The 27,698-nt window shown below is 46.3% G+C and overlaps 1 protein-coding gene across 3 annotated transcripts; it reads left to right on the top strand.

The window, feature by feature from the left end:
* On the top strand, positions 1 to 27,698 carry LGI2 (leucine rich repeat LGI family member 2). Of its 3 annotated transcripts, XM_082727808.1 has the most exons (8): positions 1 to 416; positions 2,334 to 2,405; positions 4,164 to 4,235; positions 6,272 to 6,343; positions 11,738 to 11,809; positions 12,539 to 12,708; positions 18,880 to 19,044; positions 26,500 to 27,698. In XM_082727808.1, the coding sequence occupies exons 1-8, from the start codon at positions 220 to 222 to the stop codon at positions 27,315 to 27,317; spliced, it is 1,638 nt and encodes a 545-aa protein (XP_082583934.1). In that variant the 5' UTR covers positions 1 to 219; the 3' UTR covers positions 27,318 to 27,698. The 3 variants fall into 3 exon arrangements, with proteins under 3 accessions (XP_082583934.1, XP_082583933.1, XP_082583932.1); XM_082727807.1 differs by lacking the exon at positions 18,880 to 19,044 and having other exon boundaries at positions 115 to 416; XM_082727806.1 differs by lacking the exon at positions 4,164 to 4,235 and having other exon boundaries at positions 117 to 416.

Consider the following 27,698-nt stretch of genomic DNA (forward strand, 5'->3'; position numbering starts at 1 on the left):
GGGCTCGGGTGGGGGGGCGCGAGTGGGGGTGGCGGCCAGCATGCTGCTCGGCTGCGGCTCGGCCTCCCACACCCGCGGCGCCCTCGTCCTAGCCAGCAGCGGCGGCGGCGGCGGCGGAGCAGCGAGCGGCGGCCGTGTCTGCAGCGGCGCGGGGTCCGAGCGCGCGGCGCGGCGGCGGCAGTGGGCGCCCGGGCGGGGAGCGGGCGGCGGGGACCCGGCATGGCGCTGCGGCGGGGCGGCGGCGGGGCGCTGGGGTGGCTGCTGCTGCTGCTCAGCGCCGCGTGCCTGATCCCGCCGGGCGCGCAGGTGAGGCGGCTGGCGCGCTGCCCCGCCACTTGCAGCTGTACCAAGGAGTCCATCATCTGCGTGGGCTCCTCCTGGGTGCCCAGGATCGTGCCGGGCGACATCAGCTCCCTGTGAGTGAGTGGGACCCCTCCAGTCCCCGCCCCACCCGGCGCCCGGCGCCGCTGGGGAGTTGCCTCTGGCGCTGGACCTTGCGACCCTGACCCCCCACTTCCAAGCCTCTTTTCGGCGTTTGGGTGGGGGCGCGCTGTGGGACGTGGGTGGAGTCTCGCGCCCCGGGGAGGGTAGAGGGAACCCGAGCCCCAGAGCTTGAGAACCCAGACAAGTCCCCGTGGCAGTGTTTCTTGAAGTGTGGCCCGCGGGCCACCCGCCTCAGACCCATCTGGGGGAGCTCGTGCCAATGCAGATTCCCGGGCCCGCGTTAAATGAAGTGGGGTCTTAGGAGTGGAGACTTAGAGTCTGCATTTGGCGTCCCAGGTGATTCTGGAGACGCATTAAAGTTTGAGAGGAGGGGTGTGTGGGAAGGGTGATTGGGTAGGGGCCCAGCGTGAGTGAACGCAAACAGAGGAGGGATGAGGCCTCACCGTCCCATGTCGTGCCTGGGGCAGTGGTTTACACTGTGGCCTCCTCCCGACCCGTCCACCCAGCAGGTTGGGAGGAACCCGAGTAAAGGCACAGCCTCTGGAAGTGGTGGGCCACCTCCTGAGGCCTGGAAGAGAGGAGCACAGGGCTGGCAGAGCTTTGGGGCATGTGGGGCACCCAGGTCACCGGCCAAGCTCTGAAAGGCAGCCTGACTTCTTGCCGGGAGTTCACAAGCTTCTTGCCCCTCTCCCACCCCACATTAGGGTGGCTGCTTTTTCAGCACTGCCGGAATTGACAGGAAGGGTTCACCTTACTTCTTCACCTGCTAAGAGATGCTTTCCACCTGCCCTCAAACCACCATTCAGGCCCTACAGTGGGCTCTCCTAATGGCAGTGGAAGGGCTACTGGACCATAGCTTTACTGCTGGGAAATGTTTCCTGCTGAAAGAACTTCCTCCTTCCAGGGCTGGGTGCTGGGGTGATGTCCACTGAGTCAGAGACAGGGAATCCCAGGGGTGAAGTTGCTCAGGTCCCTGTACTACAGATCCCCTGCTTCCCACCCCAGGCAAGGTCCAGGAGTGAAGGGGTTCCCATTTGTACTGTAGAAACTCTGGATGACCTGGCTGGCAGGAAAGGAGGGCCTTTTTTATTCCTAATGTTGCTAAGTCGTGTGACATGGAGGATTCCAGAAACTGGAATTCCCCTTGTTAAATCCTTTAGAACAGCAGCTGCTTAATTGATCTGCATGTTAACTGAAATAATTTCGAACTAATGTGTGGAGGTCCTGCTGTGGCCAGAAAGGATAGCGGACCTGGTCACAAAACTAGTCAAGCGGCTTGCCCCCCGCATTGACCATTATATCTGGCAGATGGCATTGCCTCCCATCGCACATTCAAGTTCAGGTGTCTCTTGAGTTTTCCCCCAAGGCTTTCACAGTACATTTAATCAGAAGTGCTCTGAGTGTCTTTCAGAGATGTGCTCCCAAGGGGAATGCTTAATCCTACCCCGGAGTTTCCCCTGCCAACATTAATGCTGTGTCTACACAAACAGAATCATGGCCAGAGGTGAAGCAATTATCCATTTTCGGCCAGGGCCTCCTGTAGTTAAGAAAAGGAAGTGAGGGGATTGATTTAAACTTGCTGAGATAATGTCTGTGGAAGGAGCTAGGCTGATGGTAAAGGTTTCTATTATTCAGACTAGTTTTCATATTGATCCAGTTCATTGGAAGAAGGCTTGACTCTTCTCATTTCTACCCCTGAGTGACTATTTCTTGACTCTTCTCATTTCTAACCCTGGTTGACTATTTTAAGCCTCATCCTGCATGGAGGAGTTTGAAATACAGGTGGAGGATAATACTGGTTGCCCAGCCTGCAATCCCTTCTAAAAAAACAAAACAAAACAAAACAAAAAAACACCCCAGGCCTTGTTTTGCTTCTTTCTTGCCTATAGGAGCCTGGTAAATGGAACATTTTCGGAAATCAAGGACCGAATGTTTTCCCATCTGCCTTCCCTGCAGCTGCTGTGAGTATGGGAAGTTCTCTCTGAAAATGGGGATCCTGAAGGTGCAGTCCTGGGAGAAGCCATCTCTGCCTCTTTCGTGTCAGTCCTTCCTTAAATACCCCAATAAACTCTTGGTGTCAACTGTCCTGTGGTGTCCCCACCTGAGTCTCGGGCTCTTTGCTCAGTGTCCCCTCCTTCTTCTGACACATGCTTTCCTCAAGGACTTTATCATAGATCCCAACACTTGTATTTGGCAACTGGGGGAGGTGATTACACTGAGCGATGGCCTGAATTTCACCTAAATGAAGTGTTTCCCAGACACCTCACTCTAAAAGAAAACCTACATTTTAAACTCTTTATGTGTCTTTGGAAATAGAAACATTTGTAGTTGACTGAGTATGTAAATGATTAGGCAGCATACTATACGTTTATATGGAAAATTTTATTTAATCATCCCTACAAGGAGAGTATTTTTATTTCCCCCTTTGACATACAAGAAAACTAAGACTCTGAGAAGTTGAGTGACTTTTCCAAAATCCCAGCCAGAATTCTTTTTTTTTTTTTAAAGATTTATTTATTTATTTGAGAGAGAGAGAGAGAGTGCGCGCACAGGCACATGAGTTGGGGGAGGGGCAAAGGGAGAGGGAAAGAGAGAATCTCAAGAAGTCTCCCCACTGAGCGCGGAGCGCCTCACAGGGCTCCATGTCGGGACCCTCGATCATGATTTGAGCCAAACAAAATCAAGGAAATCAAGAGTCGGACACTCAACCGCTCAACAAACAGCCATCCAGGTACCCCCCTCCCCACACTCCTAGCTGCTCCACATCTAGCCACTCTTGGCAATTACTCCTGCCATGCCTGGTATCACAGTTCAGTGATTGTTTGCTGAAGAAAAGAAATGTCCAAAAAGCAGTTTTCAAAAGCAAGTCAGTGATAGGCAAAGTCATGAATACATAGCTCATTCTGTTTGTCCTATTTCTTAAATTGGAGATGAGATTGAAAATCAGCAATGCACTATAGAAAAATATGAGGAAATAGCCATCAGGAGGTCACTTCTCTTAACTAAACTTGGTGTTGATATTTTTTGTTCTTGAAATGTTATGGACCTACTTATAACATTGTACTTAACATTTTAAAATCTGTAATTTCTTGGTAATTGTAGTTCTATTAAAACATATTTTCCATATGCTGGAAATACAATTTTAGGTATCTCACCAAATAGACTTAAGTAGTGACTAATAGATACCTATGTGCTGATAAAGAGGCTTCTGAAGATTTCTTAAGCTTTATTATTATTTCCCATGGGAACGTGTAATATAGAAGAAAGGATTTTTTAATTTTTTAAATGTTTATTGTTTTGGTCTCAGCTGTGTGACTTTGGTCAAGTCACATAACTTCTCTGGGCACAAATTTTCCCCCAAAATAGAGTCGGATTAGGTTCTTTTCCATCTCTGATTCCATGGTTACTTGTGCATGATAAAGCATTCACTGGCTGATCAGTTGTACTGAGCACTGGAGTGTTTTGAGAGAACAGCTTTCAGGTCTTATTTACTGAGACCCACAGGGGAGAAAGAGTGAAGCAGTGGGGGTGACCAGAAAAATCTAGCCAAAAGGAATCCACTTGCATCAGCATCTGTGAGTTCGGGGAAAGGAGCCAGTCTTAGGCTCAGAAGAGCCCATGTTTGCCCTGGATCAGAACACAACAAAAGAAACAGAAAGGGTTTCGCTGTGTTGCTTAAGGTATTCATCTCTGCGCTGAGATCTGTCCTCTCCTTTCAGATTGCTGAACTCTAACTCATTTACCGTCATCCGGGATGATGCTTTTGCTGGACTTTTCCATCTTGAATACCTGTAAGTTCAGTGCTTTGTCTCTTTGCTGAGCATCTGGTATATCCATAGAGTCTCTGTATTGCTCTCCAAGCAGAACAGCATCTCCCAGAGAGCTTAGGGGTGGAGAAAATGGAGAAAAACCCCTTCTCTTTTCAGCACTGACCTTTCATAGTTTACTTGTGTATAAACATGCTGGGACAGTAGGATGTTGGAGACAAAGCGGGTGAAAGCAAACAAAGAAGGAAAGATATTCATTCATTCTCTGCTGACATTTAATTTGGCATGTAGTAAGCACAATTGGAAATTGCGTTGGATATTTTTACCTCTCATAACTAGGCATGGATTTGCTGATCAGCCAGAAATAAAGCTGAAGGATTCTGAGCGTTTCTTATTTTTAAGGAAATTCTCCCTATATGGGGATACACCTTCATGTTTTTAATTTGACTCTCCTCTCTTCCATTTGCAGTATCTCCTGTGAGCTGCTGATGAGAGTCTAATTTTATTTTTTCTTCTTTAAAAGAAGAGGGTGTTTTGTTTTGTTTTTTTTTTTTCCTTTTCAGGTGTGCAGTTTTCTTCCCCTAGCAATGAGCTTTGCCCGTGTTCTGATTTTGTTTCCTGATTTCCTTCCCGATTTGCCCCTTCCCGCCCCCTTCTTGTCCGTTTCCCCCTTAAATGCTTTTATCCTTGTCTTTTGTAACTTTGTAATAATATTAATCCCACTATCAGATGGGATTTCCTTACTTACCCTTCAGAAGGATTTTTAAAGCCTCCTCTCTGCTTTCTTATCTGAGGTTAACAGGTAGATGTTTGAATTCTAAATGCATCCTGGGTCTAAGAAAACTCTGCTGATTTTATGTCCTTAGGAAGGAGGTCTCTGAAGGAATTCTTCCTCCCGAGTACACATAATATGTATACTTTCACACAGCCTGATATTATATGTAATATGGAAAGTGGGGTATGACTGAAATTCTAAGCCCTACTGGGTTCTATCAAAACACGGGAACAGCCGGGTTGTGGTAGCGAATATAAAGCTATCAGTTTTCTCTCGTGAGCAGTTCATCTGACTGCCAAGGTTATTGGGGGGAAGCTCGCTTATCAGTCTATTCTGAATTCTATTACCGAATAGACCCCCGATTTAAAAAAAAAACATCAAAAAATGTTAGTATAAGAATCAAGAACTATTTCACTAACGAGTGGCATCGTGTTGTGTTGCAAAGCCTTTCCCCTGGACCATCTCACCAAAGACCCTCTTACATTTGCTGTCATGCTATGCCCTAAACTAAAATGTAGCTCCCTGTGGTCCTAGGGAATAGTTGGGAGTGAATTCGCTTCATGTATTTCCCATAAAGTCTTGAAGCATGGTCAGAGTTATTACTGCAAGGTCCTGTGTGCTAGCCCTGAGCCATGTTAGCACAGAGCAAGAAGTCTGGCCCATGCTCAACCTCATTATATTTCCTATTTTCTAATGGCTTAGAGATCTTGAGAGAATCCTTGCCTTGTTATCCATTTGTTCAGAGATTAGACTGTGTAGGACATGCCGAAGTCAAGTTTGCCAGAAGCTGAGCTTAATGGAATTCTCCTTCAGCAAAAACTTGAAGGCAGAGATGTAAAACAATGGGCTCCCCCCAAGAGACAATGATATTAATGAAAGTATTAATAGCCAGACACTGTGAAATGTAAGCAGGTTGGAGTGGGGAAGATGTCTGGAAGCATTCCAGTCTTGCAGAGGTTTAAGACTTTCTTGCCTTCGTATAGGGCTTATAGTGCTTTCTTTCTTTTTTTTCCCCCCATTTCCCCCAAGATGTTTTTACCCGTGTTGCCAACTCTGAATGTGAAGCCTTCCATGCCGCTTCTGGAAGGAGCGCCAAACATACGCTTGTGTGCACGCATTCTTGCACACAAACCCAGCTCCTATTTGGCAGCCTTTGTGGCTGACCTAACCCTCAGAGACGAATGTTTCAAATTCATGCATGCTTTCAGATTTTGTTTTGAGTATCATTTTTTAGAGATACCAAGTCGAGAAAAATTCACTTGAATGCTACTGCTCTTCTCTTTAGATTCATCGAAGGGAACAAAATAGAAACCATTTCAAGAAATGCCTTTCGTGGCCTCCGTGACCTGACTCACCTGTAAGTCCCGTGAAACATGTTGCCGGCCCTTTCATGGGTGGAATAAAGTCCACTTCCTGGTGCCTTGCTCTTTCTTGACTGCGCTGTCCATATTGGTAACATTCTCTCAAGGAAACTAATTTCCAGGTGGCCCCAAAGGTTTCTGTGTTGGTGATGGGCAGCAGCCCAGTGTCATTACTCATGGACTTGGCTTTATGATCTTTTCCATCATCCTGATTGGCTGGTGTGGACCACGTGCCTGTATGGGCCATATGGAACCCGCTGCGCTGCTAGGGGTGGGGGCAGCTTGGGGAGGAAGTGGGGTGGAAACCTTCACACACCTACTTCTGCTGCCTTCCTGGGCACAGGCTGGCGTGCTTCGTGAGCCTTCTTTTCTTTATCTTTCATGATACTTAGAAAATCTCCATTTTACAGATTTGGGAACTGAGGCTTCCATGACTCACTGAAGAATGTTGAATGCGGGATCAAAATTAGGTGGAATAGAGACATTTCTGTGGTGGCTCTAATTTGAATGCAAATAGCTTTTTTTCTTTTATGTTGGATTAATCTGCAGCTTAAGCTAAGCTCTCTGGCTTCTTTAATAGCTTTCTGGAGGAAAAAAAAATTAAACAAATTGATCTGAATTGGCATATCAGAATGAAGCAAGTGCACACACTTGGCAAACTTAGGAAACCGGAAAAAATTGTGGCTGTGTTTAGGGAAATGCAAAAATAGTCATTGTCTTGGTAGGAGCAGTATATTAGCCAGGAGCCAGGTCCCATGTGCATGATAGATACTTTGTGATTGAGTAAGATAACGTGTCTCATTTTGGTAATAAAAAGAAAACTGGGGCACCTGGGTGGCTCAGTCATTAAGCGTCTGCCTTTGGCTCAGGTCACCATCCCAGGGTCCTGGGCTCGAGCCCCACATTGGGCTCCCTGCTCAGTGGGAAGTCTGCTTCTCCCTCTTCTACTCCCCCTGCTTGTGTTCCCTCTCTCGCTATCTCTCTGTCAAATAAACAAATAAAATATTTAAAAAAAAAAAAAAAAGAAAATTGGGAGAATCGGACGATGTTGGGTGGGGTTGGGGGCAGGGGTGCTAGAAACTTTAGCAGGTGGACTTGACTTCATACATCTAAAGAGATAATTTTCAGTCCTGATACAGCCAAAGGTGTCCGTCAGCAGGCTCAGGGAGCCCTTGATTCTGGAGTCCTACCAAGCAGAAGTCCTATCAGAGATAAATAAAGCTTTCAGACTGAAGAGATGAGGGAGGCGCATGGGAGGGAGGTCCAAACATCTGGACTGGCACCATTGATGCCAGAGAGTATCAACCTCTTGTTGCCATTATTGCTGCAGGTTTTCATTCCTTTCTGGAAAAGTCTTGTTTTGTTGTTGTTGTTTTGTTTTCAGATTGAACCCAGATACCAAATCCCCATATTCTTGTAAAGGTTAAGATAATGGATTTGGAGTCATGTAGACTTGGGTTCAAATCTCAAGGCCATCATGTATTAACAAGGCTTAGCCTTTCTGAGCACAGTTTCCTTATCCCAACGATGCGGGTGATTATACTGACCCCACAGGACTGTTGTACATGGGGGGTTACTGCTTGCCTGCCTTATCCGGACCCTTATTCTTGGTAAATGCTCAAGGGCTCAAGGTATGGTTGGGGTTGTTACCATCATCATCAACAGCAACATCATTGCCCCCCTCCACTCATTAAGCAGTCTCTCCTTTCTTCATGGACTGCTGAGGACCCTTGGCAGTGCCAGTGACCAGACAGGGTCTGCTAAGAAGACAGCTGGGGGTGTCTGAGCGCAGACAGCAGGAACAGCTGTGGCCAGATAGATCTGGTTGCCAGAAGTCAGGAATGAGGGGCTTTGTTTTTGAGCAATAGCTCTGGGCAGATCATGAACCTGAGCAAAGACCATGTGACTGGCTGAGTTAACCCAGAGGTCAATTTTTATCTGACCAGTTGGCTGTAGGTCCTTAGTCTGAACAGAGGTGTGACTGTGCAGGTATTGTGCATGTGTAATTGCATATCTTTGCACACATTTGCTCTGATGCATGGTCTCTGATACATGGGTAGATATGTGTATATACTGTGTGTGTACTTGTTATCTGTCCACACGACCCCATGTGTATGTAGTGTGTGCATATGTAGAGGCAGCTCCTATTTTGTGTGACATGTAGAAAGCAAGAGTCCTTTGGGTACTTTTTTTTTTTTTTTTTTTTGAGTGAGAGAGAGAGAGGACGTGCATTGTGGGACTGGGGAGAGAGATAATGGGAGAGGGAGAGAGGACTCAAGCAGGCTCCATGCCAAGTGCTGAGCTTGACACAGGGCTCGATCCTATGACCCTGAGATCATAACCTGACCTGAAATCAAGAGTCAGATGCTAAACTGACTGAGCCACCCAGGCGCCCCAGGTCCAGAGTACTCCCGATGCAATAATACACTTGTCCTGTGTGCAATGCCATCCTACAGTCAAGCCTATGGAACCCGCCTCTCCCCAGCTCTCCGGCCTCATTTCCTGAAATGTCTACAGAACACTGATCTCTCTGTGGACCCCTATGCACACCCAACCCATCCTATTACTCACATCTCTCCCTTGCCCCAAATGTTATTTCATCTACCCTCCACCTCCTGTAATCAGCCTTTCCTTCAAAGTCCAGGTTAAATTCTGTCTCCCCCTGAAGCCATTCTTGATCTCCCCTCTGCCCTTCCTGTAGCCCTTGCTCTGACCCCACACCTCCAACTCCTGACCATGGCAGGGGCTCTACCCGTTGGTACTGTTCCATGATGTCAGTTGGATCCCCCTCTGGCTGCACTGAAAGTTCCCTGAGGGCAGGGCCCAGGCAGATGGTTCATTAGTGCTGCTCTTCCCCGGCATCTAGCTCAGCGCTGAAAGCCAGCACGACATTCTTTCTGATTCCCTGGTTGATCAATGGGTTCCTTACTGGGCTGGATTTTCCTTATGTACTGTGCTTCTGGGCAAGCTAAGGGATTTTCAAAATTGACTCCTCGGGTTGAAGATATAGATAGTAATTAAAGCATGTAATACCCTGTTTAAAGAATGAACCAGTGTTTCCCACTTCATCCCAGTTTATGTCAACTTCTAAGCAACGAGAGCAAGAATTCACTGTCTGGAATTTGCTTGTATGATTATCTGGTTTTTATCTCTTATGGCTTTTTCCAACACCTACAGGCTCACATTCTTGTTCTCAAGAAACACATATCAGGTTTCAAAGCATTGAAGAAGCAATCCCAATCGGTAACTAAAATCTAGGCCATTTGTTTTCCAGCAGTCCTATGAAGCCCAAGGGACAGGTTGCCGTTAAGTAGTTTTAGAAATGAAGTAAGTGCCATAAATTTGTAGACAAAATGAAGTGGAAAGTGAGATGTTATGCACTTAGCGGGAGTGCAGTGAATAGTCCATCTAAATAATTTGGCTTTCTGAAATCTAAATTGAACACTTGGAAAGGTTGCTAAACATACCGCTTTTTTTTAGCTTTGACCAGCCCATCTATTCTTGTAGCTTCAGTACAATACGTTTCAATTATCTAAAAATGTTTAGCTAAATAATTAACCTTTAATTAGCTAAGAAAAGCTGTTTAGGCTTTCCAAAAGAAGTGACCATCAACCAACAAAAAAGCAAAACAAACAATTTTTTTTTTTTTAATTTTAGAAATCCACTTCTAGGACATGTTCAGTCTGATCCCATATTCAGCCTATTTTCCAACAACTTTTAAAAATGTACCAATAAATCATTTAGGAAAGGAAGATAAAAGAATAGATGAAATTGTATTTTAATCCATTTGTGGTTACCTAGGTGGGAAGGCACATAATTCTGAAATGATTAGGTCCCCCCAGAGTCTCTTGGTAGCTTGCAGGAGGCATGTGCGGGTTAAAATGGGCTCAGAGCTTTCTCTGCAAGTTGATGCTGAGGAGAGAAGAAGGCCCATTTCCATAATTTCTCTTTCTGCCATGGATCACTATGAGGCTACAAAAGGCTAATTTCATACATATATTTTAAAGAGGTTGGCGCTGACTTGCCTGTGCGTTTATGATTTATGTGTCTTGCTGTTTGCACTCACCCATATAAAAGAAAACAAAAGCAAGCAACGGTTTCCTGGCTGATTCCCATTAGAACACGATGCCCAGGGGGAAGCACAGATTTGATGTGTGTCTTTCAACACCCAACGCCTCGCTACATCAACAGCCCAGCACCACGGACATCCGTCTTCAGCAGGATGATGACAGGGCACTGCATGATCCTGAATCATCAGAAAAAAGGGTTGACGATATTTGTTCTTCCTGGAGAGGGAGAACAGACTAGGACGTTTTGGAAAGATCTTCAACAGAAAGAACAAAAATGCAAAATGGCTTCTGGTCAACCTTAGTGAAAAGATGAAATTGATCACAGTCAGCTGTTCTCTAAACATTTTAGTTCATGGCGATTTTTATCTTATCATGAGATTACAGCTGAGCATCTTTATGTGAAAGAGTAATTTACTGAATCCTTTATAGAGTCACAAGTCATAGAATTCACTCAGACTGTGAGGGAGCTTCTTGGACAAGACTGTACACCTTTTCTTTTATCTTTCACTCTTGAGTGCTTCCTTCATTCACTCAACGAAGACTTAGTGAGCACCAGCTATGTGCCAGGCACTGTTTAGCTGCTAGGGATGCAAATGTGGACATACCCCAAAATCTCTGTCCCTGTATTGCTTATGTACAAGGAGAACACACAGCCAATAAACGAATAGATCGTTAAAATAGGTAGTATGCCAAGGGACAGCTGTGTGGTGAGGATCAACAGAACAGGGGAGGGAGACGGTAGAGGTCAGGGAATGGGGGATTGCTGAGAGCGGACCTAAAGGAGAGCGAGCTGTGTGTTGGAATGAGCTGTGTGGGTAGCTGAAGGAAAAATGTTCAGGCAGACGAATCACAAGTTCTGAGGCCTCGGGGCGGGAGCGTGCCTTGAACATTTGAGCTGTAGCAGGGGGCCAGTGTGGGTGTTCTGAGAAATTAGAGATTTAGTCCATCAGTAAGTGGGAATCGGGGTAACTTGATAATGGAGAGTCTTGTATGCCATCAAAGAGATTTGGCTTTTATTCTGAGAAACACAAGATGCCATCCAAAGTTTCAGAAATGTATATAAACAAAGAGCTTAATAAATGCTTCCTTAGAAAACAAAGCAAAAAACCCTTACATTGGACTCTAGCATCTCTAATGCTGTCTTTATACAACAAAACTCATTTCTTTATCTCAGTACCAATGCGCAAATCCAGAAATTGAACCGTGTTGTGCTGAAGGGGGTTAGAGCTTTGTGTTAAATCATTAGCTTTGTTTCAGGGACTTCGGAATGACAGGGCATGAGGATAATAACCACATTAAAATATGACTTTCTTGTTCTAGTTCTTTGGCCAATAACCACATAAAAGCACTCCCAAGGGACGTCTTCAGTGATTTGGACTCTCTGATTGAACTGTAAGTAAGGAAAATTAAGTTTATGTGTGCCTGTCATTGTGCCGAAGTTACTCTTGTCTTTAAGCCCCCTCTCCCCATTGCTTCATTTCTTTTATGTTGTGGTTAGAAATCGGTGACAAAGAGTGCGTGGTGGGAAACAGCATACAGTTGATATTGTATTCGTTAGGTCCTGCCCTATTGGAATACACTTAGTGGCATTAGGCCACTGGTAAGGTAGGATTGCTGGTGTGAGGTTTCCTTTCTCAAGACAGCGGATCCCTCTGCTTTATCTTCTAATGTCTGTCAGCTTCTTACTGGACATTGTTTAACAAGATCTTAACGTTTCAATCATGTTCAAGAAAACTATCTTCTTAGAATGTTCTGCTTTTGTTTGTGAGAACCTGCATCTTGGGGCATGGTGTTCTTCTGTCAACCCTGTTCCCACGTCCCCATCTCCAGCATGGCCTGGTGACCGTTTCAGAAGAGTTTGGGGATACAGTGATAGGTTAGCTCTGTGAGCTCTCTGCGGGCTCAAGTTAAAATCATGGGCACCGAAGATCATTAAATATAGTCAGTGATAAGTACAAGAAATAGGATGCATTAAAAACAATTTTTTAAAAAAATTTCATTTTGGGGGGGTATTTAATACATGAGGATGTTAAATCATGCTGGAGTGTCATACGACTGCTCAAACATGTCAGGCCTGTCTGTTTCTCCATCTATGTGTTTGCATTTTGTTTTGTTTTCTAGCGATTTAAGGGGCAATAAATTTGAATGTGACTGCAAAGCCAAATGGCTGTATCTGTGGTTGAAGATGACCAATTCCACAGTCTCTGATGTCCTCTGTATTGGTCCGCCAGAGTATCAGGAAAAGAAGCTAAATGATGTGCCCAGCTTCGACTATGAATGTACCACTACAGGTATTCCGAACCTCTGTCACTGAAGACCGTTACGGAGGATAATCACTCTGTTCTTCTTCTAGGTCATCCACGGGGAATGGAGAAAAGTGGGTGTAGAGGCATCCTACCCAAATTATTTTAGGTGATGTTTAAACCTTCTAAAGGAAATGATGTGGTCAGGAAAATGTCCCAGAAGTTTGCAAGGATTTTTGTTAACTATCCTTTGCCTGAATTTTGGTTCCTTACAAAATTCCAATTTCTCTGAAGTTTTTATTTGTTTTTTTAAGGGTCAAAGTATAAACTGGTGAGTTGGGGATAAGTACACGTACAAGTCAGGTGGAGCACGGAGAGGTCCATGCTCCTGCTCTCGGGGTCCGGGTGGCCACACTCCTCCTGATTGAGTTATGTGAAGTTTACTGAACATCCAGCTAGTAAATGCCAGCCTTTAAAGATTTTTTTTTATTATTTATTTGACAGAGAGAGAGAGATCACAAGTAGGCAGAGAGGCAGGCAGAGAGAGAGGAAGAAGGAAGCAGGCTCCCTGCAGAGCAGAGAGCCCAACGAGGGGCTTGAGCCCAGGGCCCTGGGATCATGACCTGAGCCGAAGGCAGAGGCTTTAACCTACTGAGCCACCCAGGCACCTGGTAAATGCCAGCCTTTAACATCCATAAATTCCTTTTGTGGTTCTACGTACCAAGAGATAACTTGGTGAATTAGAAGCAATGGCAAAATAGAAATGTAAGGGAACAACTAGCTACCTAAAGAAAAACACTCCTGTTGAGGAAAAATGTAAAGAAATTTTGATTTTACATTTTTCCACAGCCTGCCTCAAAGTTTCCATCTATGCACTTTACAGGTTATAAGACAAAATTAGAATACTAACGGCATCCCTGTCACACCTCTTGGGGGAGCGGGGGAATGTCTCCATCCAAAAGGCCTTGGTGAAGTCTCTCCAGCTTCTAAAGCCAGCTTTTAAAGGAAAGCAGATCAATCCCCAGTATGAAACCTGCTTACCAAACTTATAAAAATAAACATTTCAGCTGAGAGCCGATATCTGCGAAGCCTGAAGGCATGTCAGTGGGAACAGCAGGCAGGAGAACTCAGAAAACAGCGACAGAAACTCAAAAGGCAAAAACAAAACAAACCTCCAAGAACAAACTGTGACATTTAGGCCAGTTCTACTGCTGCCCTCCAAACAAATAAACAAACAAGAACTCACAGAGTAAAAACTGTTTCTAGATATCTGAGTAAAGAAGGAACCTGACAAGTTCTGTCTTTACCAGGAGAAAAGGTGCAGGTGTGTGGCTGCCCTTGTCTCCCAGCATTGGGAAGGGCCTTATTCAGCTGTGTAATTGGCCGGTGCCCATTGGCCAGCAGAGGCCATGAGCAGGATATTTATTATATCGCAGAGGAGTGCAATAAATCAGAGGTCATAGTTAATGACATTTGCACCGAAAGGTGGCATTCAAGGCCATTTGGTGTGAAATGCCAAATCACAGCTCACTGGGGCGCCTTTCTGTCTCCACTCCAGTTTTTCTAGAGAGTTCTCTATCTAAACCCTGGGTGAGGTGAGCCGCTTTTTCACTGTTCTCTTCACGCCTGGCCAGAGTGGCTGAAAATTTAGCCAGTCTCTGGGAGACATGGCATGGGCTATCCAGGGCCTGGAACAGGGAATAATTTATATGAGAAAACATGATTTCTGATTTTTGCACCCTGGGGACGGTTATGAAAATGATCTGGGCTGTCAGAATTGTCACGAGAGGAAAGGGGGCTTGGAAACCTGTCCTAAACCCAGAGAACCCATGGGGCAGCATGAGCCTGCTAACATATTAGGGCATCCTCCCTCTCTTATATATATTTGTCTTTGCTAGAAACCATCCTACTAAAATTTAGATCGTCAGCACTTCTCCCTGGTAATAGGCAGGTGATGACTCTATCTTTGCTACCATCTTCTCCCTTTAAGACTGACAAACAAATTCGCTTTTGTTCATGGTTTCCTCCATCAAGAATAAATGGTGTGGGGGCGCCTGGGTGGCTCAGTGGGTTAAAGCCTCTGCCTTCGGCTCAGGTCATGATTTCAGGGTCCTGGGATTGAGCCCCACATCGGGCTCTCTGCTCTGCAGGGGAGCCTGCGTCCTCCTCTCTCTCTCTCTCTCTGCCTGCCTCTCTGCCTACTTGTGGTCTCTGTCTGTCAAATAAATAAATAAAATCTTTTAAAAAAAAAAAAAAGAATATAAAAAAAGAATAAATGGTGTGCCCCAGCGGGACCTACCCCCAGATGTAGTCTGGAAGAACCAAGTCAATAAATTCTGAGTCTTTTGGGTTCCAGTCTTCCGCTCGTATCCAGCCTTGTCCTTTGCTGCCTTATTAAAGGCCAGGAGGGAAACGCGTGAGGACGTATGGCAGCTAGAAAGCCCAAGCCCAGCTAGAGCCTGGGGACTAGTGAGGACAGCATCCTTCCTACATTTTTGGTAAGAAGTACACTCTCGGAGGGCATTATTTTTCTCTTAGCTCAGATTTTCAGGAAAGGCGTAAATCCTTCAGGTAGAGGAAAATCTTATTCCTCCCAGAGAGAGGGAGATTCTCTTGCCATTGTGTTCTGGCGTCCGGGTATAATTAACAAGGCAGAACCACCGCCGGACTGTTTCAGCTTCCAGATTAATCACCGTCCTTCCATAACCCTCTGCTTTCAAGTCTATTTTTAACCACCTCAAAAATCCCTGTTACCTACTCATGATTCCTCATGTTAGGTGGATAACTCGCTAAATTCCTTAGAGGGAGAGGATTTTGCATCCTAATTGTCCTGTTAGCTTCCCTATTGCTGGGCTGATGAAATGCAAAGAGAAATAATGCATTAATGTGCAGTTTCTCTCCCAATAGGATCCGCGTCATGTATAATTTATTTTCTGCGAGGGCTATAAATAGCGATGTAAAAATCTGTTGATTCCAGTGGGAGCAAGGCCTAAATTGTAAGCGTCCCACTGACATCATGAACTTAATCCAACGTGAATGGAAGTGGCCAAGCTTTGTGTGGAGAATGCCATTAATATTTTAACACGCGTAAATTGATGTCATATCAATATGTATATTGTTGGAGATCTTTGCATGAACAAATGTGCTTTTGCTGGTCGTGAAAGATGAATTAAAATGGAGACAGTAGAGTATCTTAAATTCCTCCAGCACCTCCCCTCACACACCCCACCCAGTACATAGTGGTCCATCATTTTCTTTTAGACATTTCTTCCTCCTTTTCTTCCTCCTTCTCCACCCTTTTGGGGGTGGGGGTGGAGGGCGGGGAGAAGGACTCTCCTATTAAGAATTAGATTTATAATTCAAATGATTTAACAGTCTGTGTTGTACCAGAGAGTCAGCATATAGAAAATATTATGAAACCAATGTTTTGGGAAAACAAATGAAAATAGAACCGTTAAAAGCTAGATTTGTAAAATGCTGTCTAATTTTGGCAGCTCTCTTTCGTTCTGGGATTTTTTTTTTTAATAAAAAATGGAAACTTTCTGGTCTGCCCTTTAAACAGCCTACATTTGTCAGGGAATGCTCGTGTTTCTGAGATGTCAGCGTGCAGGCGGGCGATGCCGGTCAGAGGCAAGGCAGGAGCGTTCAGACCCTTCCAGGCTTGCGTTAGCCGAAGGCAGCCTGAGAAGTAGAAGGCGCGTGTGGCTGTCTCAGAATTAAAAGAATGCAGCCGTATTGTCAGAGCCCTTTTCTGTCTCCAGAAAAGGGAAGCAGACGAGGACGGCTACCATTTTCCTTTTTCTGTTTATCTACTGGTTGAGTTTTGTCCGTTTTTACTCTTTGATAGAGCAGCAGCTGGGGGCGGGGGGGGGGTGTTGACAAAGCGGGGGAGCTGGGAGCCAGTTGTGAACCTAAGTGTTCACGCCCCAACTCAACACGGCCATTGTTCAACAGCATACAAAGCTAGCACATAAAGCTACGGTATCAGACTCTCCATACACGAGGCTCTGCTGCTAACACTTGATGCTCTCTTACATAGTCTCTAGGGCAACCTCACGACATAGGTATTGCCCTTACTGATGCGGACCCTGAGGCTTGAGTTTCTTGCCCAAGGGCACAGAGCTGCAAATAGAAGAGGAACCAGAAGCCCAGCAGGTCTTACCTAAAGCCTCAGCACTTGCAGATGCTCTGCTCCCTGCTGTGGGGGTGAGGGGATCCCCATCCACTACTGTCATTTGTCACTGCTCTCCCTTGGCCACGTCTTGCTGTCAGGTGCAGAGGTAGTCTCCTCTTTGCTTCTCCCTCTTGTCCCTACACTTACCTGCATGCATCATTCGTTCATCCCCAACCGTCTTCAGAGTATTTATTAAGCACCTACTGGGTACTCAGAATAGGGATAGGGACAGCTCCAAAAGTGAACATGTATTGAGCCCTCAGTGTGTGTGACGCACAACTCCGAGTAGAATTAAACTATCCGATGAGGACACTAAGCCAGCCAGAGGTGGGATAACTTCTCCAGGGTCACTCAGCAAGAGGTTGGAGTCACAGCTCTGCCGTGTTGTCTTAGATGCTGTTAGGATGGACACTTCCTCAAGAAACAGCACGGGGTTGGGTGGGACAGGGGAGGCAGGCTGTCCTTTCTCAGACCCCAATTCCATATTTATGAAGCATCTACTTCATGCCAAGCCCTGAGATGGGCATTTCCCCCAACATTACCGGTTGGGGGAAATTACAGCCTTGCCATCAAGCTTGGTAGGTAAGAATCATCCCCATGTTACCGAAGTAAACTGAGGACTTGTCAGGGAAAGGGCACAGCCCCGGGCCTCAAGTGCCGCGAGTGGTTTCAGGGGGTCTGAATCCAGGAACAGGGCTCTTTCCTGTGTCTCGTGCTGCCCTCATTCCCTCAGCCCTGCTCCCTTTTCCCCTGTCCCTGATATCATCAGGGATCATCAGGGATCATCAGGGATACCTGCTCTTTTCATCCCTGCTCTACTCTTCTCATCTCTCAGTGTCTCTCGGTCTCTCCCCTCCTTTCCTGCATCTGCCCCATCTGCCTTATCCTGCCTCTGCGCACCAGGGTTTTCTCAGAGGAGCAACTTCCCTTAGCCAGACGCCCACTACCATTTGACCCTGGGTACGTTCAGCCTGCCAAGAAGCCGGGCACATTGAAGAATTTCTAGCCCTAGAAATCACTTACCTTAAACTTTCTTAGTGTTTGTTTTTTTTTGTTGTTGTTGTTGTTGTTTTTTAATTCTTTCTTCATTGCTTCTCTAGCTCCCCCCACACTAACTCTCCTTGCATCCCAGGGCACCGCTCACCCGGTTCCTTGGTAAAATGGTGCCTCCTTACCAAGAGAACACAGTGAGTTAGTGGTAGCTCAGGGGGGTTTTGGATGAGGAGTGTTGACTTAACGTTAAGCGTAGGAGTAGAACACATGCTCAGACGGGACAGTCCCACGAGGCACGACAATCCCGCAGAACTGTAATTATTCATGGAGCCGTGGGACACTGTCCAGATCATAAACATAGCTGTTGTTCACCTCTGAGTCCAACAACCAATAAACGTGCTTCAGTTAACTTCCTTGCTCTCCGGGCTTCATAAATCTCTGGGTCTGTATCAAAGGGCTTGGTTTGGTTCCCACGAGCGCAGTGTGCCCTGCGGGGAGTTTACTTTTGGTTTTGAACCTGGAGTAAGGGAGCGTGGGAGTTTCCCAGCTGCTGAAACAAACGCCTGGGCAGGTAAGCTTGCGAAGCACCCAGCAAGCAAACCGAGACAGGCTTTTTGCTTCCAGGGCCATCCTGAGATGACTAGAAATAACAGCATCTCCCAAACCAATGAGACCTCCACAGCGCTTCTCCCAGAGTGATTTTCATGACTGTTTCTGGAACATTGTTCCATGGCATCTTTTCGCTGGTGTTTTTGAAAGCCAGATTTCACCAAATTTGTTTAAAATGTTGAGATCTGGTAGCCAAGCCGTGAGCTAGTGGTCTCAAAGGAGCTGCGTTCGAAGCTGTGTATTCATTATCCTGTCCAAGGCAGGACCCTTCTGGAATTGTCCAGAGTAAAACATGCTGTGATGTGTGTGTTGTTTCTCTCTGGTCCTCCCTCCTCCCCAGTCCTCTTCCAATCCAATGCTACAAAGGGTAGAAGGGTAATGGTGGGCGATAATTCCTACAAGGGATCTCATGGAAACTTTTTTTTTTTAATACCCATTCCCAGATTTTGTTGTTCATCAGACTTTGCCCTACCAGTCGGTTTCAGTGGATACGTTCAACTCCAAGAATGATGTGTATGTGGCCATTGCTCAGCCCAGCATGGAGAACTGCATGGTACTGGAATGGGACCACATTGAAATGAATTTCCGGAGCTATGACAACATTACAGGTGTGTTGTGACTTCGATCAGATGTCTTGACCTCATTTCTTTATGGTCTCAAGCTGGTGAGAGAAGCAGCATTCTGGCATCCCAGGGAGGGAAGGTGTGGCTCTCAGACTTGGTTTGAGTTGGGAATCACGTTCCAACCCACCCTCTCCTCTCTGATTCCTTCTCAACTTGGTCAGTTATTGGTGAGAACAGAAACTGGGGGTGGTGATCTTATTTATCCTTTGTGATCTTTTGAAGAGGGAGAGAGGATAGGTTGATATAGTGGGGGGCATTTTCCAGTAGTGGTGAGAAGTCACCTGAGAATGCCTTAATCCTGAGTGCTGCAGGCAGCCTAAGACTGCAATAGCATTTTAGTAGTTAAATGATACCTTAGACTTTTGCTATGCTGATAGTTAACTAAAATGCTAACATGTGCTCATGCGCCCGTACTCATGCACACACGTGCATGCACAGACACATATCCATCCATGCACACACAGACACACATCCATGCTCACACACAGATACACATCCATGCACACACACAGACACACATCCATGCACATACACAGATACACATCCATGAATGCACACACACACATAGACACACATCCATGCTCACACACAGATACACATCCATGAATGCACACATACACAGACACACATCCATGAATGCACATACACAGATACACATCCATGCACATACACAGACACACATCCATGCACACACACACAGAGACACGTCTATGCACATACACACAGACACACATTCATGCACTCACACATAGACACACAACCATCCATGCACACATGCAGAGGCACACATCCATGCATGTATGCACATGCAGACACACGTCCATGCGTGCACACACAGGCATACATCCATGCACACACACAGGCACACATATATGCATGCACACAGAGACACACACCCAAGCATGTATGCACACACAGACACACGTCCATGCGTGCACACACAGGCACAAATTCATGCGAGCACACACAGGCACACATTCATGCAAGCACACACAGGCACACGTCCATGCAAGCACACAGAGGCACACATTCATGCAAGCACACACAGGTACACTCTATGGCTTGTTTCGGCTACCCTCTTGCCAGGTCCTGGTGATCACTGTTTCCTTTAAATAAATACAAAAAAAAAAATAAGAAGAAATGGCTCTCTAAATCCATGCCTTTGGGTTAAGACCTAGTTAATGCTTCTCAACACTGTCAGGAACCCAGTGTCTCAACGCTACTAAAAATGGGCTATCTAATTGTTTTTTATTTTTCTAATTTTTTTTACTTGCTTTTTAAATAAGTGGGTAAAGTCAATAATCTTTTAAAGACTTCTCATTTATCAAGTGCAATCTGATAGTAATATTGATCTCAGAGACAGTGCCACGGTAGCCTAACTTGACTCCATGAGAGGATTTCCCACGGTGGGTCCCGATTTGGAGTTAGAGCAGTACTTTGCTGTTGCAGTGAGAAGCATGTCAGGTCAACATTCTGGATCGGGAAGCTCCTAGGAAGCTCACAGCAGGGGTGGAGGGAGGCAGGGAGAGTGTGGTTTGGGCACTCCCAGAGCAAAGATGCTCATGGAGCCTGATCTCAGCAGTACAGGGAGTCTGTGAAGTCGACAGACACCCCGGAAGCCCTGAAGATGCCCTGTCAGATGTCCCTCGGCTGTGTGGCCCCTGGCCTCCTAGTGCTGAGCTCACACCCCCGCAAGCAGCCCTGCTCCCATCAAGCACACATGCAGTGCAAAGCACCTCAGGTGAACCTGGCGAGGAAGCCCAGGCCTTTGGACCCTAAGCCTGGTACATATTAAAGGGGACAAGGAAGGGAAGACCCACTATCCACATACTTTTTGCTTCTCTCTTTTTCCAGACCTGGGAGATGGGCTAGCCCCTCGGCCTCCCCTCTCCTACCCCATGCTGGGTGGTGGGACCAGAGGGAAGCTTTGCTTTGTGCCAGGCAGGGGAGAGGGGTCCACACCAGGGCCGGTTGCCAAGGCCAGTGAGGTCCTGGATGCTGGTTTATCTCGTGGGAAATTCACAGCCCCCGGAGATCTCAGCATGGGGTGCCTGCCTGCAGGTAGAGGACAGAAGCTCTGTGCAAGGGAAATGGGACAGAGAGATGATCAAGAGCTCGGGTTATGGAAACTGATGAACATGGAATGTACTCCGGACTCTGCCAGGCACTGAGATATATGGACTGGTGGCCCCTGGGGCTCAGTTTCCTCATCTGCAGAATGGGCAGTGCATGTACTTTATATGGCTGCTGTGAGGAGTCAGGGAGTGCCAGGCACCGAGTGAGCAGTTCTTAATGAATGCTGGCTTCCTTCTCCCACCTTTACAGATGGAGCGATCAAGGCCCAGGCGTGCTGAATCACTTCAGAGGCAGAGCCCAGGGCCTGTCGCTGCTGCATGGCACCCCTTTCCTCTCTCAGGTTGACCTCGGTAGGAAGGGACGGCACTGTCCTCCACTTGCCCTTCTGACTGACTGCAGCTGATCGCATTCCATGTTCATCAAGTTCTTCGTTCGTTCATTCATTCATTCATTCATTCATTCACAAGGATTTCTTGAGCCCTTACTCAGTGCTAGGCACAATCTTGGTGCTGGGGCCATTGCTGTGCCCAAGCCAGAGGAAACCTCCACCCTCAACGGGTTCACATTATAATGGGAGTGAGAGACAACAAAAGAAGATAATTATAATACAGCTAACAGATCAGCTAGAAACACACTAAGAAGGGAAAGGAAGGGGGGAATGGGAGTTTTGAAGAGCCGGCCATGGTGGACGTTTTAGACTGTGTCTGGTAAAGTCCTCATGAAGAAGGTTGTTTGGAGAAGCTGAGTGGGACATGAGGGGTTGATCCATGGCGACCGTTTGGGGAGGAAACGTTCCAGACAGAGGCAACAGCAAGTGTAAAAGTCCTGCGGCAGAAAGCTATCTTTCCTGTCTGGCTCCTTCAGGGGGCCATTTTGGCCTAAACAAAATGCTCCAGAGGGAAAGCTGCAAGGAACAAAGTCAGAGAGGTAGGAAGGGCTGAGCACAGGGGCCTTGCAGGTCCTGGGAAGGACATGGGTTTTTAATCTGAGTGCTCTATGGAACAATAGCAGGCTATGTCCCAAGGTCAGCAGGGTTGCCCAGGATGAGGCAGGGGCCTGGCACAGGTGCTGGGCTGTGAGCAGCCTGGGTTGGGGACAGGGGACAAAGGCTGAAGCAGAGTGACTAGCTGAGCTCATAGGGGTTCGAGCAAGCGGTGTGGCAAGGGCCCTGCGAAGGCTACCGCCATGATGTGTAGGAAGCCTGGGTGTGGCCAGGGCCAGAGCCAAGGCTGGGCCTTGCTAGCTTCTAGTGACTCGTTCTCAATCTTCTGAGTCGTGGGAAGCTTCCCATGATGCCCACCTAGATCCTCTTCACAACCAAGCCTGAGAAAAAGTTACAATAGCTCCAAAAACATCAGGCTGGTTTTTGATAGGACTGGCTCCAGCTCCTTCTAGCTGGTGACCCCGGCCAAGTTAGTTACTTTCCACGAGCCCCTTTCATCTGTAAAATGGGAGTATTGTGAAATCTCATTTCCTCTGTAAAATGGGATCGTCATCCTTTCAGATCCATGAGAGTTTAACGGGGATCATGTGTATAAGGCCGTGCACAGGACCGGGCATAAAATAAATCTGCAACAAATGTCAGTTTTCTTACCTGGGGATAAATAAAGGAGCAGCCCTCTTTCTCCCCGCTCCCAGTCCCTAAATCTTTCACTTCAGGTAAACTTCTCCACACTATCCCCCCACCCCCCGCCCCCACCCCCGCCCCCAGCACGGGAGCAAGGGAAGAGGGTGTTCATAGAAGCTGCAAGGGATCCCTCTGCACAGAAGGGAGTGTAGCTGGCTGGGATTGAGCCCCACGTGAAGGAGAGCCCGAGGCAACCCATGCCCAGCAAGACCAGGGCTCTGAGCCATGGGAGGGGCACATATGTGCATCTTCCTTTGCCTTTCGGAGGAGCCAGGAGTGTGGTGCCGAAGGGACAGCTCCAGCCACGCCTCTGCTTCTGGGCTTCTGCGAGGAGAGGGAGAGCCCCGACCAGGGTCACCCTGAGGGTTTGAATTTCCCATCTCCTTTCTTTCCCCTTCTCAGCTCTCCCGTTTTGGTTTTATTTTGTTTGCCTTTGATTTCTCCGTGCCAGGTGTTCCAGCCTATAATCTCTCTTCCTGCATTAAAACACACACACACACACACACACACACACACACATGCACGCACGTGCGTGGTGATCTCTGTTCCTACTGACAGTTCTATAGACTAAAAGTGTTTAGCTGGATGGAGGTGTTCTGGCACATCTCTGTCTTACACAGCCCCTCCTCTGAGACAGGCAGGCAGGCAGGCCAGTAGGACACCCCTGGGTGGCAGGGGCTTCCCTAGCTAGGGGCCCGGAATATGCACTGGCACTTAGCATTGGCAGGGAGGGAGGCAGTGTGGCTTCCAAAGAGCAGTTTGGTAGTTTAAATCCAGAAGCCTTTGAAGTGTGCACCACGTTTACCCCGGCAACGCCTACATTTAAGAACACTGCCAGATGGTTTTCAAAAAAGATTTCTCTACAAGGAAACATGTTACACAAAATAATGGAAAGCTAGAAATAACCGCAGTGTCCAACAATAGGGGATTTGTTAAAAATAGGATACACCCATACAACGAAATGTCTGATAGTATTTAAAAATCAAGTTGTAAAAGGTGCAGTAAACGGAGGCGGGGGATGTTTACAAGGTAATGGTCAGACGAAAAGAAAAGTAGGTCATAAAAAGCTCATGTATCCTATAAGCCCAGCTTTATTTATTTATTTATTTTTAAAGAGTTTATTTCATTATTTCAGAGAGAGCATGAGTTGTGGGTGGAGTGAGAGGTTAGAGGGAGAGGGACGAGCAGTGCAGGGAGCCCCATGCAGGGTTCAATGCCAGGACCCCAGGACCATGACCTGAGCCGAAGGCAGGTCAACTTAACCGACTGAGCCAGCCAAGTGGCCCCTGCCTCCAAACTTATTTTTAAAAAGCACATTTGAGTATGTGTGTAGAATAACGATTAAGGAAATATATCAAGACATTAAGTGTTGTTTCAGATTTGCGGTACAAGTCATTTTGATTTTCCTCTTGTTCTTTTTGGCATGTTGGCAGCTGAGTGCAGACTGGAGCCAGACTACCCAGATTTAGATCCCAGCCTCCACCACATACTAGCTGTGTGGCTTTGTAAAAGTTCCTTCACTTCTCTGTGCCTCAGTTTTACTCTTTATAAAATGGGGATGATGGTGGTGATGGTGGTGATGGTACTGGTCTCATCGGGTTCTTGTAAGGATTAAACGAGTGAATACATGTAAAATGCTTAGTATAGTGCTGGTCATAGTCATAGTACACACTAGAAATGTGATCTGCTATTTTTAAAATTTGCTTTGGGAAACACTGAAAACTTTTTATACTCAGAAAAAAGGAATAGTTAGTTTTAAACAAAAGAAAGGAACCAAGTTCTTGCAAGAGGCCAAAATAGTGAAAGAGAAAAGGAAGTATCACTCTACAAACTACCCACTGGGGTGCCTGGGTTGCTCAGTGGGTTAAAGCCTCTGCTTTTGGCTCAGGTCATGATCCCAGGGTCCTGGGATCGAGCCCCGCATCGGGCTCTCTGCTCAGCAGGGAGCTTGCTTCCTCCTCTCTCTCTGCCTGCCTCTCTGCCTATTTGTGATCTCAGTCTGTCAAATGAATAAATAAAATCTTTAAAAAAAAACAAAACAAAAACTACCCACTGGCTGCCCCCAAAATTAAAACTGAGGACAGGAATTGAATAATTATCCTTGTAATTTACAGACCAACTTCACTTTGGTCCAAATTGTCTAGAAAACCAGGGGAAGAAAGAACTTTTAATCCAATGACCTACATGGAGGGTCAATACTTTTTGTGTTGTAGGTGATTCTACTTCTTGCTGGTGGGCTGAGGAGTTTGGGGGACAGTCTGGGGGTCTGGGTGTGGTGTGGGGGAAGACAGTACGAGGTGCTCCCTTGTCCAGCAGAGTTTCGGTTCCGGGCTGCCTGAGTTGGATCATTCCAGTCATCGATCATTCTACAGGTATTTATACTGTGGCTGCTGTGGAAGATTTTAAAGGGGCAAGGTCTTTTCATTATCAAGACAATTGTTTCAATTCTCCAGTAATGATAGCTACTAATTGTTGAATACTTCCTGTTTTGGGGTGCTCTGTTCTAAAAACACTGTGAATTTTCTCACTTAGTCTTTACTAAACCTGGGAAGTCAGTGCCAATAACATCCTCATTTTATAGATGGGGAGCCTGAGCACAGACAGTTAACTGGCTCAGGGTGAGAAAGCTTATAAGGTACAGGCTGCATTTCAACCCCTGGGCCACCTGGTCTAGAGTTACACGGCTTAACTCTCCTCTGTTCAACTTCCGCCTTGTTTAGCTTCTTTTGGCTCTGGAAACCAGAAGGGGCCGAATGTCTTCACGAGCCCCTCGTTATATTCTTTTCCTCCTGTCTCTGAGACCTGACTCCTATCTTTTTACCCTCCCTTACCCCAGCATCCCAAACAGAAGCCCATTGGTTTTATTTCACTGTCTGGAGTTGGGAAACGTTTTTGAATAGGCTGTAGACAGTTCCTTTGGTCTTGGTGCCTTTCCTGAATTGTGCTCCTGCCTCTAAAGATACCAGAGGCTAGGAGACCAGCATGTAATGGAGATACATTTTTTTAAAAGTTTTAAAATATGTTTTAATTGTGGGAAGATATGCAGAACATGAAACTTACGATCTTAACCATTTTTAAGTTCAGTAGCATTAAGTGCGTTCACAGTGTTGTGCAAACAATCTCTGGAGCTCTTCATCTTGAAAAACTAAAACTCTGTATCCATTAAATACTAACTCTCCATTCTCCCCCAGCCCCTCATCCCCATTATTCTGTTTTCTGTCTTGATGAATCTTCTTTAGGGACCTCACGTAAGTGGAGTCATGTATTATTTATCTTTTTGTGACCTTATTTCACTTAGGATAATGCCCTCAATGTTCATCCATGTTGTCATGTGTCCTCTCTGAGGATTTCCTTCCTTTTTAGGGCTGAGGAATGTTCCGTTGTGTCTACACCACATTTTGGTTATCCATCCATCAGTAGAAACGGGTCACTTCTACCTCTTGGCTATTGTGAATAGTGCTGCTATGAACATGGGTGTGCAAATTCTCTTAGAGGCCCTCTTTTGGTACTTTTGGGTACTTTCAGTACTTTTGGGAAGTGGAATTGCTCGATCATATGGTATTTCTATGTTCAATTTGTCCAGAAGCCGCCATGCTGTTCCCCACATCGGCTGCCCCATTTCTCACATTTCTTTACATCTGTCCCTGTTTTCCAGTTCACTGGGGTTCCAGTTTTGCTACAGAGGGGCATTTCCACCTGTGGTGCCCTAATCCCTTCTCGTTTCTCTTGGGGCGCAGGTCAGTCCATTGTGGGTTGTAAGGCCATCCTCATCGACGACCAGGTTTTCGTGGTGGTGGCCCAGCTTTTCGGCGGCTCTCACATCTACAAATACGACGAGAGCTGGACCAAATTCGTCAAATTCCAGGACATCGAAGTCTCTCGCATTTCCAAGCCCAACGACATCGAGCTGTTTCAGATCGAGGACGAGACGTTCTTCATCATCGCAGACAGCTCCAAAGCTGGTCTGTCCACGGTATATAAATGGAACAGCAAAGGGTTCTACTCCTACCAGTCTCTGCATGAGTGGTTCAGGGACACGGATGCGGAGTTTGTTGACATAGACGGGAAGTCACATCTGATTCTGTCCAGCCGCTCCCAGGTCCCCATCATCCTCCAGTGGAATAAAAGCTCTAAGAAGTTTGTCCCCCACAGTGATATCCCCAACATGGAGGACGTACTGGCCGTGAAAAGCTTTAGGATGCAGAACGCCCTCTACCTCTCCCTCACCCGCTTCATCGGGGACTCCAGGGTCATGAGGTGGAACAATAAGCAATTTGTGGAGATTCAGGCTCTTCCGTCCCGGGGGGCCATGACCCTGCAGCCCTTTTCTTTTAAAGATAACCACTACCTGGCCCTGGGGAGTGACTACACATTCTCCCAGATCTACCAGTGGGATAAAGAAAAGCAGCTATTCAAAAAATTCAAGGAGATTTACGTTCAGGCACCTCGTTCCTTCACAGCTGTCTCCACTGACAGGAGAGATTTCTTTTTTGCATCCAGTTTCAAAGGGAAAACAAAGATTTTTGAACATATAGTCGTTGACTTAAGTTTGTGAGGGGGTGATTGGTGAATTTAAAGACACGTAGAGCTAGCTTTCACAAGAGAGGACCAAGACGCAGATACAAAGCCAAGTTCAGGGCTCTGCAGTTAAAAATGCACTGGGGACCTAGTTAGAAGTTTTCAACATTTTAGAACTCCCATTTTGGTCAGGGTTTGCATTTATTGGCTAACTGCATGACATGTCCATTCTCCCATTTAAAAAGACATCTTGAAGCCTGTTATCTCTGAGAAAAGAGAACAGCATTAACTCTTACCATCTAGGAAAGTCATGTGCTTTTTTCTTTTTTTTAAGTGAGAAGGAGGACGGATAAGATGGGACAGTTCTTATAATGGAAATAATAAACAAACAAACAAACAAACAAAAAGACCAAACAAA

Source organism: Mustela nivalis, assembly GCF_964662115.1.
Source record: "Mustela nivalis genome assembly, chromosome: 4".
Classification (NCBI taxonomy): Eukaryota; Metazoa; Chordata; class Mammalia; order Carnivora; family Mustelidae; genus Mustela; species Mustela nivalis.

What these genes read in the sequence shown, in the direction of transcription:
- LGI2 (XM_082727808.1), top strand. Translation starts at nt 220, where the DNA reads ATGGCGCTGCGGCGGGGCGGCGGCGGGGCGCTGGGGTGGCTGCTGCTG. An exon ending in CTTTTCCATCTTGAATACCT is followed by an intron (nt 4,236 to 6,271) that starts GTAAGTTCAGTG and finishes TCTTCTCTTTAG; the next exon opens with ATTCATCGAAGGGAACAAAA. An exon ending in TTGGACTCTCTGATTGAACT is followed by an intron (nt 11,810 to 12,538) that starts GTAAGTAAGGAA and finishes TTTGTTTTCTAG; the next exon opens with CGATTTAAGGGGCAATAAAT.